This window comes from Mauremys mutica, chromosome 25 (genome assembly GCF_020497125.1).
Source record: "Mauremys mutica isolate MM-2020 ecotype Southern chromosome 25, ASM2049712v1, whole genome shotgun sequence".
In the NCBI taxonomy this organism is placed as follows: domain Eukaryota; kingdom Metazoa; phylum Chordata; order Testudines; family Geoemydidae; genus Mauremys; species Mauremys mutica.
This window is the reverse complement of record NC_059096.1, coordinates 2,428,490-2,442,263: the sequence shown is the minus strand read 5'-3', so window position 1 is coordinate 2,442,263 and position 13,774 is coordinate 2,428,490. Positions and strand designations below refer to the sequence as shown.

At 44.7% G+C, this 13,774-nt stretch overlaps 1 protein-coding gene across 1 annotated transcript; it reads right to left on the bottom strand.

Moving 5' to 3' along the window:
- Window positions 1-1,593: 1,593 nt before the first annotated feature.
- Window positions 1,594-10,768, bottom strand: LOC123356439 (keratin, type I cytoskeletal 19-like). The gene is made up of 8 exons (XM_044999696.1): window positions 10,112-10,768; window positions 7,567-7,649; window positions 5,637-5,793; window positions 5,198-5,359; window positions 4,946-5,071; window positions 4,565-4,785; window positions 3,690-3,718; window positions 1,594-1,899 (listed from the first exon to the last, which is right to left on the bottom strand). Coding segments are annotated over exons 1-7 (1,176 nt in total). The 5' UTR covers window positions 10,538-10,768; the 3' UTR covers window positions 1,594-1,899; window positions 3,690-3,717.
- Window positions 10,769-13,774: the final 3,006 nt, after the last annotated feature.

The window sequence follows — 13,774 nt, the reverse complement described above, 5'->3', positions numbered from 1 at the left end:
ACATGAAGCCGATAAGGATGCCACTGGTTTATGTCACAACCCCAGTAATAACATACAGTTTCCAAAGCAATGGCTGCGAATGAAATTTGATACTTGGGGGACTGAACAATTCTCTTCAGTGCCTCGACTATGATAAATCTTCAAGAGACTTTGGAATGAAAATTGTGCCCTTTGAATCTTAAAAAACATCAGCTCTCCTGCTTCTTTGAACTACTTTTTGTTTTTTAAGTTATTGTTTTTCTTTCTGTGAATCTATAACTCTGGTTAATTCCTGCCTCTTAGGGGGTCTGGGTGAAGGAAATGCAGGAATGCAGAGGGTTAACATTGGAGAAGATTGCAGAAATCTGACTTAATTCTGTGTGGATCACTGACTGACATTTCTCAGATCTCTGTATCCTGTTGCACTCATAATGCTTTATCAGTGAAAAACTTTATGGGAGGGAATAACCTTCAAAACTAAAGCTGGGTCCCAGCTTAAAGTCTCCAAAATTCTAGGTCACAAAGCCATCTTGGTTAGAACATATCATGGCTTATACTGGTTGCTATTTGCAGAAATCAAGGAGCCCTAATAACCCCAATAAGGCTACCACAGCACTATTTGATGGTTGCTAATGTTGTAGAACAGGGGTAGGCAACCTATGGCACGAAGGTGGCACACAAGCTGATTTTCAGTGGCACTCACACTGCCTGGGACCTGGCCACCGCTCTGGGGGGCTCTGCATTTTAATTTAATTTTAAATGAAGCTTCTTAAACATTTAAAAAACCTTATTTACTTGACATACAACAATAGTTTAGTTATATATTATAGACTTATAGAAAGAGACCTTCTAAAAACGTTAAATGTATGACTGACACGCAAAACCTTAAATCAGAGTGAATAAATGAAGACTCGGCACAGCACTTCTGAAAGGTTGCCGACCTCTGTTGTAGAACAACCAAGTAAGTATCAGTGCCAACTCAGCAAGCATACAGTATAGCAAATAATGAACCAGTCTTGTGCTCCTGTCTGGGAAGCTGGAAAGCTTTGCAGTCAGGCATTGGAGACTACTACCATTCACTCTAAATGACTTTGGGTCTGATCCTGTCTGATCCTGGCTCTAGTGTGCTGAGTCTGCTCAATTCCTGTTGAAGTCAATGGAAGTTGAGGGTGCTCATAACTTGCAGAAGATGCTCAGTATGTTGTAGGATAGGATCAGGCCTTTTACAATGGCACAGTTACGTTGTTGTAAGTATTCAGAGACTGAAGGTTTGTTGCAATTGGATGCAGATTGGATATGCATTTGCCACTTAACGGGGTATGGAGTAGAGGTTTATCTTTTAGTTTGAGAATAAATGTGTTTGAACATATAGTGCATGAAAAGATTTTACATAACTTTCCATCTTGAGGGATCTTATATGTTTCAATTGGATCTCACTCCATTGACATACTTTTGACATACTTCATTCTCCACCCATGAACACCGATTCCCACTCACCATGTTTTTACCAAGAGTACCGTACTTTAATAGTCCTTTTCAGTTGGCCACAGTCATTGCTATTCATAATAATATCTATTCAGTATATCACAATAACCAGACAGAAGTGAAGTTGCATAAATCAGATGATTTTATTAGACAGTAGAAACAGCAAAGATAGTAGTAAAAGAGAACTGGAAATGTAAGAACAGCTAACCCAGTTCATAAATGTATCACTAATAAATGGCCCTATTCTACCTTGACCATTGTGTGGTCTAGAATTTCTTAGAAGTGAAGATCTCAAAGCACTACTGTCTGTCTGTGATGGCACCCTTGGGTTCCTGCTTGTCTAGTGTTTTTATTCTTCGAGAGTAAGATAGTCCAAGTCTCTTCAGTAGTTCTTTCCATCAGCCACCTTGTCTCTTTTGCTGCTGCTTTGAGAGCCTGCAGTAAATAAGGAGGTAAAGAACAACAATTACACAGGTGAAAACAGCTTCAGCGGGTGGAGAGAAAAGTTTCGCTCCAACCTCCACTCTCAATCCTCCCTCTCAGAACTTTTCTTTGTAATATCATTGAATTTGAAGCATGTGTCACTTCCACAGTATTTTGCAAGATACTGTGGACCCAAGAACATTCACAGCAAATTCTCCTTCGATGTGTGCATAATAGTTCTGAACTGGTCAGTCTTGAATTTCTTCATAGTCCTCTCACCCATAGGAATGACTATGTGCTTGGCTGTGTATATAGCCATTTATTGTGCTTAGATACTACACACACACCCCTTTAGTATCTTGCTGTGACTATATAAAGATCCCTAGCAAGGAGCTGTAATCAGTTAAAACTTTCTAACTAGACTGAATGGGATTCATTGTTTGAACTCTACCAGTCACGGGGAGTAATGTAGGGTTGCCAACGCTCTGATTTCCCTTTCCCTTCCCTCTACCCTGCCCCTTCCCTGAGACCCCACCCCTGTTCCGCCCTGCTCCCACCTCACTCCATTGCCCGTCCCTCCGTCCCTCACTCTCCCCCCACCCTCGCTTACGTGCTCATTTTCACCAGGCTGGGGCAGGGGGTTAGGGTGCAGGAGGGGGTGAGAGCTCCAGCTGGGGTTGCAGGCTCTGGGGTGGGGCCGGGAATGAGGGATTTGGGGTATAGGAGAGGGCTGGGGCTGGGGCGTGGGGGTTGGAGTGCAGGGGGTTGAGGGCTCCAGAGTGGGGCTAGAAATGAGGGGTTCAGGGGGCAGGAGGGGGCTCCAGGCTGGGGAGTGGGTTGGAGTGTGGGGAGGGTGAGGGCTCCAGCTGGTGGTGCGGGCACTGGGGTGGGGCTGGAAGGGGCATGGCAGGTGGCAGGGCAGGGTTGTTCGGTTTTGTGCAATTAGAAAGTTGGCGACCCTAGAGGGGGTGTGGGGTGAAGGCTTTAGGAGGGACTCAAGGCTGGGGTGGGGGGATGGGATGTGGGAGGGGGGTGCGGGCTCCAGGCAGCACTTACCTCAGGCGGCTCCCTGAAGCGGCCAGCAGGTGCCTGTGGCCCCTATGTGCAGGGGTGGCCAGGGAGGCTTCACGCGCAGCCCTCGCCTGCATGCACTGCCCCTGCAGCTCCCATTGGCCATGGTTCCAGGCCAATGGAAGCTGTGGAGCCGGCTCTTGGGGCAGGGGCAGCGTGCAGAGCCTCCTTGGCTGCTCCTGCGCCTAGGAGCCGCAGGGATGGTGGCGGACGATTCTGGGAGCCTGCCTTAGCCCCGCTACACCTTTAACGGCCCAGTCAGCAGGGCCGACACTTCCATTTAGGTGACCTAGGCAGTCGCCTAGGGCACCAGGATTTGCGGGGGTGGCATTTTGCCGCCCTCAGCGGCAATTCGGCAGCGGGGGATCCTTCCACGCTCCGGATCTTCGGCGGCAATTCTGCAGCGGGTCCTTCACTCGCTCCGGGACCCACCGCCGAAGTGCCCCAAAGACCGGGAGCACGGAAGGACCCCCCTCGCCACAGAATTGCCGCCAACGACTGGGAGCGCAGAAGGACCCCCGCCTAGGGCGCCAAAAGCCCTGGCGCCGCTCCTGCCAGTCAGCAGTACTGACCGGAGCCACCAGGGTCCCTTTTCGACCAGGCGTTCCAGTTGAAGACTGGACGTGTGTCATAGGCACCAAGATGGATACCACTCATCAATAGATTCTTCTTTTTATAACATAAAAATACTCTGCCTTTTAAAGGTTCCCATAAAGAGAAAGAATCCTTACCAGCAGTTCCATAAAGGGTCCGAAACATCCTGTGGCACAAAGAGAAAATAATTATAGCAAAGAACAATCACAAATATCAAGTGTTGGATGAGAGGAAGATATGAAAAAGTCAAGTCTCTCTATCAGACACCCTTTTCAGCATCAGGAAAGAGAGGTTTATCTCCTTGCTGGCTCCTGTACTGACTCTTCTGCTCCTTAGCTCAGGGAAGAGGAGACTATAGAAAATGTGTCAGAAAAGGACAGAAGTGGCAAAGAGGATTCTGGAACTAAGGAAATAAATTAAATATGAGAAATTTAAGAATCTGTCCAACCCCAAATCGTTTTTCATGTTCCAGAATATGAGGAATGTTTTCCCTTTGGTGCCACACATGAACTGAGAGAAGGCTATGGCACCATGTCTGGGGTAAAGTTATACTGCTGTTTGAAATTAGCTAGATAACTGGGTCTGCATTCAAATCCCTCCTTAAGATTTGCTTCCACCATGATGCCTACAAGAAAAGAACCAGCTGTGAATATTTGGAGATAATCTATTTAAATTATAAAACAACACTAACAACATTGTGTTATTAAGACATTGTGTAACTATGGTGTAGGCATTACTGGAAACAAATAATAAATTAGAAATAATTAATAACAATAATAAACAATTAATGTAGATATATATAATGCAAAATAATAATTCCCATCTGCACAACATTGGTAGGATCACTGACATTTGCGGATTTGTCATGTATCCTGGAAATGTCGTCCACTGGACATTTTAGAGTCTCCAAGTGTATTTTAAATTGAACATACTGTGGTGCAGAGTTACCACAGAAGTATCATGATAGTGTAACAACCCTCAAATGTCTTTTGCAGTGAGTATAGCTACATACTAGGAGTCATGGCCTTCCAGCAGCTGGCGGTAAGTGGCAATCTCCTGCTCCAGACGGGTCTTGATGTCCATGAGTATCTTGTAGTCACTGTTCTGCCGCTCCATATCAGCTCGAAGGTCGGTCAGCTGTGCCTCAATGTTTCCAATCAGGTGCTGGATCTGTGCCAGCTGGGCACCATAGCGATTCTCAGTGTCTGCCAAGGTGCCTTCCAAGGCAGCTTTCTGAGAATAGAGAAGTTGGAAGAAAAAAAATTCAAAGGCTGTCACCAAATACAGGATTGGTCTTTAGAAAGGAAACACCCTTGATTAGGGGTCACTTATCACTATATCTTTCCTAGCAGGGATTTATAAATTGCAAACCTTGGGAGAAATTTCCACATACCATGCTAAGCTGGGACTGAAGCTCTATCTCCAGGCCTTGGAGGGTGCGTCTCAGATCTGTGATTTCAGTCTTGCTGGTCTGCAGCTGTTCAGTATTGATGGCTACTTCTTGGTTTAGCTCTTCAATCTGAAGCAGGGAAAACATTTAAAAACTGGAGCAGTTTTCTGAAGATCATGAAAGGCTGTAGGAGCCCTTTTCTACAAGAGGTAGGAAATTCTTTTCTTCTGTCGTGTATTGTTTTATTTTTTTTACCTTGCTGTTGAACGAAGTTTCAGCATCCTTCCTGTTCTTCTCAGCCATGACTTCATACTGGTCTCTCATGTCAGCCAGGACCTTGGTCAGATCAATACCTGGAGCAGAGTCAACCTCAACACTGACTTGGCCACCTGTTTGCCCACCCAGGGCTTTCATTTCCTATAGTAACATTGCAGAGAAAGACACAAGAAGGCACAAGCATTAGTGAAAGACACTACTAATCTCTCTTGAATTCACCCACTCTCCTCAAGGGCTAACCTCTGATTGACCATTCTCAAATATTTGCAGGTGGGAGGCTTTATTTACCCAATCTATAAAGAAGCTTTTGATATTCTATTAGAAAGCCCAACATAACTGAGAAATTTCAGATTCCCTCCTACATATTAGTCATCTTTTTCCTACTGCTATTTTCAGATGTATGCTTTGGGTTTTTTACCTCCTCGTGGTTCTTCTTTAGGTAAGCCAGCTCCTCCTTCAGGCTTTCTATCTGCATCTCCAGGTCAGTTCTGGCCAGGGTCAGTTCATCCAGGACTCTTCGCAGGCCACTGATGTCAGCCTCAACACTCATGCGCAGCGCCTGCTCTGTTTCATACCTTCAAAAAAGCAGACAAAAACAGAACAACACCAAGAGTTATTAAAATCTAGAACAAGGGGCAAATAGTATTTATTACCATTTGCATTTGACTTTGACTTTAGTTTTCTTCATCATATAACAAAGCCCTATATTTGTAATAGTGAATCTATCCCAATACTTTGCACATAGGTTTATATGAGCAGTATAACTTACGTGACATGTACAGCACTGCTCTAATTTAATGTATGGAATTTAATGATACACCTCTACCTCGATATAATGCTGTCCTCGGGAGCCAAAAAATCTGACTGCGTTATAGGTGAAACCGCGTTATATTGAACTTGCTTTGATCCACCGGAGTGTGCAGCCCTGCAACCCCCCGGAGCACTGCTTTACCACGTTATATCCGAATTCGTGTTATATCGGGTCGTGTTATATCGAGGTAGCGGTGTATTACTTTAATAGAGCAAGACATTGTGCAGGAAGGTGTTGTGTGACCTTCCCTCTACACTCTATACATTTACCTTGTAGGATGCTATACTACAATTTTTCTAATCCTTATACAGCTCCTTATATGGTTCTGCAGAGTCATTTTCAGCATCCTCGTTATTGTAGCTATTATTAACTTTGTTGAATTGTGTCATGATTTTATAGACTGGTGTCTGCTAACATATAGGAGGAGGTCCACCTAATGCATTAAGGTTGGTTGATTAAGCCAGGTACATTGTGAAACCCATATTACCGGTATATATTGGCGATATCCATTTTCAGACCATATTTTTATTGTCTAGTTTTAATGCATGGGCTTTAGTGACATTCCTTTTGCTTTTCCCAATAATAATGACATGAATATCTGCCTGCCTTTCAGTTAGGGTTGCCAACTTTCTAATCACACAAAACCAAACACCCCTGCCCCGCTCCTTCTCCGAGGCCCCACCCCCGCTCACTCCATCCCTCTTCCCCTCCATAACTCGCTCTCCCCCACCCTCACTCACTTTTACTGGGCTGGGGCAGAGGGTTGGGGTGCAGGAGTGGGGTGACGGCTCCAGCTGGGGGTGTGGGCTCTGGGTGGGGCCAGGGATTTGGGGTTTGGGAAAGGGCTCTGGGCAGGGGTTGGGGTGCAGGGAGGCATGGGCTCTGGGCTGGGGGTGCAGGCTCTGAGTGGGGCCAGAAATTAGGGGTTCAGGGTGCGGAAGAGGGCTCTGGGCTAGGGTAGGGGATGAAGGGTTTGGGGTGCAGGAAGGGGCTGGGGCAGGGTGTTCGGGAGGTGTGGGCTCCGGGAGGGAGTTTGGGTGTTGGCGGGAACTCTGGGCTGGGGTAAGGGGTTCAGGGTGCAGGCTCCCAGCGGCACTTACCACGGCTCCCAGGAATCAGCTGCCAGGTCCCTACAGCCTCTAGACACATGGGTGGTCAGGGAGGCTCTGTACACTGCCCTCGTGCCCACAGGCGCCACTCCCACAGCTCCCATTGGTCATGGTTCCTGGCCAATGGGAACTACGGAGCCGGCCCTCAGGGTTGGGGCAGCGCACGGAGCCTTCCTGGCCATCCATGAGCCATGGGGCTGCAGAGACCTGGTGGCTGCTTCCGGGAGACATGGGGAGCTATGGCTGGCAGGGAGCCTGCCTTAGCCCCGGGTCTCCAATGCACCGCTGACCGGACTTTTAATGACCCAGTTGTGGTGCTGACCGGAGCCACCAGGGTCTCTTTTTGACCGGGTGTTCCAGTCGAAAACTAGATGCCTGGCAACCCGACTTTCAGTATGTATCTCCTTGCCTTAGAGGAATTTACTCACTTGGTTTTGAAGTCATCAGCAGCCAGCCTGGCATTATCAATCTGCAGAACAAACTTGGAGTTGTCAATGGTGGCAGCAAAAATCTGGAAGAAGCCAAGTGGCACAGCGTGAGTCACAGTCTAGTCTGAAATGGCCGTATGCCTCCATTCATTACAATCCAGGATAAAATACGTAAGAAATTCAGGTGAAATTCTAACAAAACTATGGGGGGCTTTAAAGTTGAGTAACTGACATTTCAGGTCCTTTTATTTTATTCTTAAAGTAGGCCCTGTCTCTCTTTGATCAAGGGCAGTAGGGTCTTCAGTTAACATACTGGACAAAATTAATCTCTGATGTAACTCCACTCAAGGCTGTGAAGCTACGCCAGGAATGGATTTGCCCCTTTCTTTGTGTGATCTGCCATTAAGGATCTACCCATCAGTTTCTGAGATGTAGCATGTAAATCAGGAAATGGCTCCTCCTCTGGGCAGGCTCACTGAATTCCACCGACATGGTCAGAGTTAACCCTACCACCGGATTAAAGAGCCACAAGAAGACAGAGGTGCTGAGCAAAGGAAGTCTACTGAGTCTTCCCGGCCAGAAATTCTGCTCAGGAGGCTTTTATCTGTGTTAGCCCTGACCTGAGATTTGGGGGTTCATATTACTTTTATATAAATAAAAACAAATTATGCCTTTGTATATAACTCTATAATGGAACACAATATAATAATAATAATATATGAAAATTCTATATCACATTTGTATAGAGTTTGAATGTATTTTATCTCCTAGCCTAATCATACAGCAGGTTCCCCAGCTCCAGAATGCTGAGTGATTCCTGTAACACACCATGAAGAGAGAGTTCTGTTTACTTAAAACTTTTTCCCAGTGTACCTTACCTGACAAATGTACTTTTATGGGCCACCTTATGTGGAGTTGGGAAGGAATTTTCCCCCGGGTCAGATTGGTGGGGACCTTGGCAGGGTTTCACCTTTCTCTGCGGTGTGTGGACGCAGGTCACTTGCCAGAATTATCTGCATATATGTCACTTTATCATTTCCCTTCCATTGCAGGGCCTTGGACATTGGTCTCTCCAGTTCTCTGCCTGTGGCACATAATAGTCTGTTCTCTTGTGGGCTGTAATACTTTGCTCTAATTTTGATGGTTGAGTTTAGTGTGTGGATTTTGGGTGGTGTTGGTGGCCTGTGGTTTATGGAAGATCATACTAGTTGATCTGGTAGTCTCGTGTGGCCTTAAATTCTATGACTATCAGAAACCAATAGGTCACCTGGAAAGCAGCGGAAGCTGTTCACTCTCATGAGTTGGGAATAAAGAGCAAGAGCCCAGGAGATTTCAAATGAGAGAATCTAATTCCAGCTCTTCTTTTTCAGAGGTTCATTTCCCAAATCAGTACAGTGTGAGCGAGGTAAGCCCTAAGGAAAGGAAACTGTGTGGGTGGGGTCATGAACTCCATACTAAGATCTGAAAAATAAACTTTAGGTTTTCTCATGAGACTGAGTGTTTACATAGTTCAGTCAGCAATCATGTATGTCTTCTAAGGTGTGTACCACCCTTAAACAAACTGTTACTGTGCACTAATGGATTTGCTGAGGCAGAATAAATCCTGTATTGTATGCACTTAATTTAGTTAATGTCGGCTTTTTCTTTTTTCATTAAGTAACATATTTAAACACTTCTTCAAAGTTCAAGCTCAGAAGGCAAAATAAAAAGGGTTAAAAAAATCTCAGTTTCATGTGTTAAAATTCTGAAGTGCTCAAGTTCACATTTGCAAACCCCTATATTTGGTCAGTTCTTATTTTAACTGTAAATATCAACTCAGAGATAGTCATCTTTTCCGACAACTGTTAAAGCAGTGCACATACTGGCTGTCCAGAGTCTTCAACAAAAGTGTATGATTGGTCGGTGATTGCAGAGATAGACAGATACCTACAGTAGTTCCACAAGATTTAAATTGAAGGATGCCAAATTCATTCCAAAACCAAATTGATACAACCTCGTTGACTTCAGTAGGAATTACCTTCACTTACACCAAGGCTAAATTTGGTACAATAACTGTGCAGAATTAATTGAGAAAAATGTAAGGACTTTACTAGTATTTTCAGGGGCATTGAGCAAATGTGTTTGTGGGAGTGAGTGGGGCCCTCAAATCATTTCACCATTGACTGTTAAAGGTGTCACTTGTGCACATTTTCTTAGCTAACAATTTTAATAGCAGATATATTTCATACTGGGCATTTTCATTGTCCATCCCTTCTGATTCATTACATACTCACATCACCCTTCTACTCTCCCATAACCCACCATTCCTTTTGGCTGGTTTTCTATTGAGGCTTTTCTTTTCATTTCTTATTACATTTCAGAAATGTAATTGAGGCTGAATTTGTCTTTCATTATTACTGGAAACTACATAATAAAACAGTTATCATTATTTACAGATAATAACATTTTCCTTTCAACTGCTAATAATAGTCACATGATATATATGCTGTTTTAACAAACATTTGGGTCTATCCTTAGGTGGTTTTTAATAAACTTTAACACCTACCTTGTCTCGAAGATCTTCAATAGTCTTGTAATATTGGCTGTAGTCATGGGCTGGCCCTGGTCCTTGTTTCTGGTACCAGTCTCGGATTTTAACTTCTAGCTCAGAATTTGTCTCCTCCAGAGTACGTACTTTCTCCAGGTAGGACGCCAGGCGGTCATTCAAGTTCTGCATAGTTGTCTTTTCATTTCCAGAAAGGAGGCCATCACCACCACCAAAGCCACTGTACAAACCACCACTATAGCCACCACCAAGGCCACCTCCTACCCCAGAAGAGACAAACCGAGCCGTAGAGACAGAAATACCCCTGCCACCAGATCCTCCATGGATACTTGGAGCCCTGAAGGAACCAACAGCCTGACCGAGTGAAGAACCACTAATATTACCTAACCCAGAAGAAGTTATTAGCTTCGAGCTGTAAGTGGACATGGTGAGTAGATAGCAAGGATCCAACTCTAAGCACAATTCACACCGTTTGTGCTCTTGAAGCAGGAGTGAAAGATTCTTTCTCTGACCTGGTGTCTTTTATGCCTTTATGCCTGTGACAATGGGAGTTGTCCATAGAACATGATATGTAAGCCCTGTGGAATTCACCAGCCGTAAGCCTTTTGCCAACACTGAAATTCTTCTTATTGGTCAGTCGATATGAAGTGGGCTGTGTTTCTTTGCCAAATACTTTCAGTCATACCAGATTTCTTTTTTTTCTCCCTTCTCTTCCTCTTCAGACAAAAGGTGTGATTTACAGTATGTGGCTCTCTGCTCAAAGAGACATTTGTGACTCTAGAATGCTAGTTTACTTATACTGAAACAAAAGACTCTTAAGCACACACCCCTTCTGCACTGTACAGTGCCTCTATTGTGAAAACTTTCCTTAGGTAATTTCAGAAGAAGGTTTATAATACACAGTAATGCAGTTAGTGGCTGCTAGGCTGTTAATAGAGCCTTGTACAGACGGAGCCCAGATGACAAACAGCACTGTGAGGAGAGAGCTTTGGAAAAATAAATTCCCACACTTACCCAACTTTTTCATTACTTCTCCTATAAAATTCTTCGTTCAAAGAAAAATTTCTCAAACGCTGGTTCTTTGCTCTCAGTTCCTTCTAGGAGCACCACAGCCCGAAGGGTTTGATCGTAGAAGGGGCTTACATGAAAATATTTGTTTCTTTTCATAATCTGACAGCCTCTTTCAGTGAGCCATGGTTTGATTTTTTCTTCCTCTAGCCCTAATTCATAGAATCATATAATTGTAAATCTGGAAGGGGCCTCGAGAGGTCATCTAGTCCAGTCCCCTGAACTCCTGGCAGGACTTAGTATTATCTAGACCATCCCTGACAGGTGTGTGTCTAATCTGCTCTTAAAAATCTCCAGCGATGGAGATTCCACCACCTCCCTAGGCAATTTAGCCCACTGCTTAATCACCCTGACAGTTAGGAAGTTTTTCCTAATGTTTTTCAGATAGTCCTTTAACCTTCACTCTCACAGCATTTCTGGATTGAGCAGCAGAGTGACAGGTGCATGATTATAAACTCGTCCTTTCACTTAGCAGAGGGTACAACTGCCACTGAAAGCAGGGGAATAGGAGCAGGTGGAGCAGCATCCCTTACTCCTGTAGTCTTTGACATTAATGGAAACAGTATTTCTAAAATGTGTAAAAATCCTTTGTTTTCCAAGATGAATTGGCCAGAAAAGTCTTGCTGTTGGTGCTTCTGACTTATCTACAGGAACCCTTACAGCTGGGCCTGTCTTTGTCCTTTTGTTTGCTTCTCTTTCTTTAGTTGTTTCCCCTCAGCCCTGTCAAGAAATCTTACTTATAGAATGGCAGGAGCAAAGCAGCCCACCAGCATTTTGCATTGCTGTGGAACAATCCTATTAGTACCACTGCAGGATGGGAGAAGCCCTTCCAAGAACAGAGGCGCATTGCACCATTTGGAAATGCTTCCACTATGGGGAACATTTGCAGTATAGGGTGCCAGACTGGGGCACTCCTCAGCACCCACCAGCAGCCCTGCAGATCAGTGCCTCCCCCTTCCCCCAGTGCCTCGGGCCTCACCGATCAGCTCCTCCTCCTCCCTTCCAGCGCCTCCCGCCCACTGTGGATCAGCTGTTCAGCAGCATGTAGGAGGCGCTGGGGCGGGGGGAGCATGGGCAGGAAGAGACAGGGGAGAGGGTGGGAAGAGGAGGGGTGGGGGTGAGGAAGGGGCGGGGGCTTAGGGGAAGGGGTGGAGTGGGGGCAGGGCCTGTGGTGGAGCAGGGGCGGGAAGAGGTAGGGAAGGGGTGGAGTGGGGGTAGGACCTGGGGTGGATCAGGGGTCGAGCACCCCCTGGCAACTAAAAAAGACGGTGCCTCTGCTCCTGGGGTACAGACCGAACAATACAAAAATAAGAAAATGAGAGCTAAGCCAAACAAGATACCTACTCCAACTCAGTGCCTGTGGATAATCCTCCCATACACAGTGAAATGCAGCAGGTGTTTAAAAGTGCCCAGCAGTGTTACATGCAACTTGTTCAAATAACTCCACTGACTGAAAACTTCAGGCCAAATTTACATAGACAGAGTGTAAATACCCAAGTTGCAAAGTAGAAATTGCAGGTCACCTGGACCAAGAAGTTTATTTTTTCTTCCAAAAAGTTCTATGCACAGGCAGTGGCGGCGCAAGCTTTCCTCACATTGCTCTTTCAACCCTGCTATGAAAGTAACACATCTGGGAGAGCAGAGTTTCCATGCTTCACACTTGCTCAGTGCTTGGCCTCTCTTCTGGGTCTTAAGGAAGCACTAAGATACTACCGTGCAATTAGAGCCAATTCTAATAGTATTTGTTATGCCCCCTAGGAACTGCACTGAGACCACCAATTCGTTTAACAAAGACCATGATCAGACATCAGATGGTAATGATTTTTAGTCACCAGTTAGTACCTATGACCAATAGATGAAGAACTCCATACTCCATTATTGTCCCATGAGTCATCTATACCATTAAAAAACTGTAGCAAAAAGAACTTTCTGTCTCAAGAGCTGGGCTCTTCAAAGTTTCACTATATTGATCAACAGGTTAGACTTGTTTAATTGTACCAGCAGTTCTGCGCACAATTTCTTCACCAAGTATTGGGACTCAGTTTCCAGAGGACAGAAATTTGAATGAACAGATAAATAGCTTGTAGCTAGGAGCTACAATCCAATTTAACAAAGGCTTGTATGCTAGCTGGGCTTATTTTCTTTCTTCTTGTTTCCTTGTATATGTCTTTTTTTAAACATGTCACAAGATAAATCACAGAGTGTAATCTATTGTATTCAGGCATTGTTGTTTTGAAAGTTTGTGATTTGCACTTACATTTAATATGAGAAATGTCCACTTCAGCATCTGGTTTATATAGTCCTGTTGGCAAATGTGTGACAAACATCAGACTACGCATCCTAAAAATGCCTATTATATCCTGGATAGGGCTGGCTGTTAATGGCCATTTCTAACATATGGTGACTAGATATCTGAGGCACTTCCATATTTTGCCATGCTGTCTGTTTGAGAGAGCCGTATTTCCAACACAAGCTCCTCTAAACCTAATTATGGACACTCACTCTGCCTCTAATTCCTTTGTTTTAAAAGGCCAGAATATAAAAAAAGGCAATGCAATATTTATTCCTTTCCAAAATATAGTGTTGTGCCAACAT

Bases quoted from the DNA above. Each gene is read 5' to 3' on its own strand.
- LOC123356439 (XM_044999696.1), bottom strand. From the start codon at position 10,537: ATGTCCACTTACAGCTCGAAGCTAATAACTTCTTCTGGGTTAGGTAAT. The intron at 5,072-5,197 runs GTAAAAAAAATA...TCCCTGCTTCAG, and splicing joins AAACTTCGTTCAACAGCAAG to ATTGAAGAGCTAAACCAAGA. The intron at 4,786-4,945 runs GTATGTGGAAAT...CTCTATTCTCAG, and splicing joins TTCAGTCCCAGCTTAGCATG to AAAGCTGCCTTGGAAGGCAC.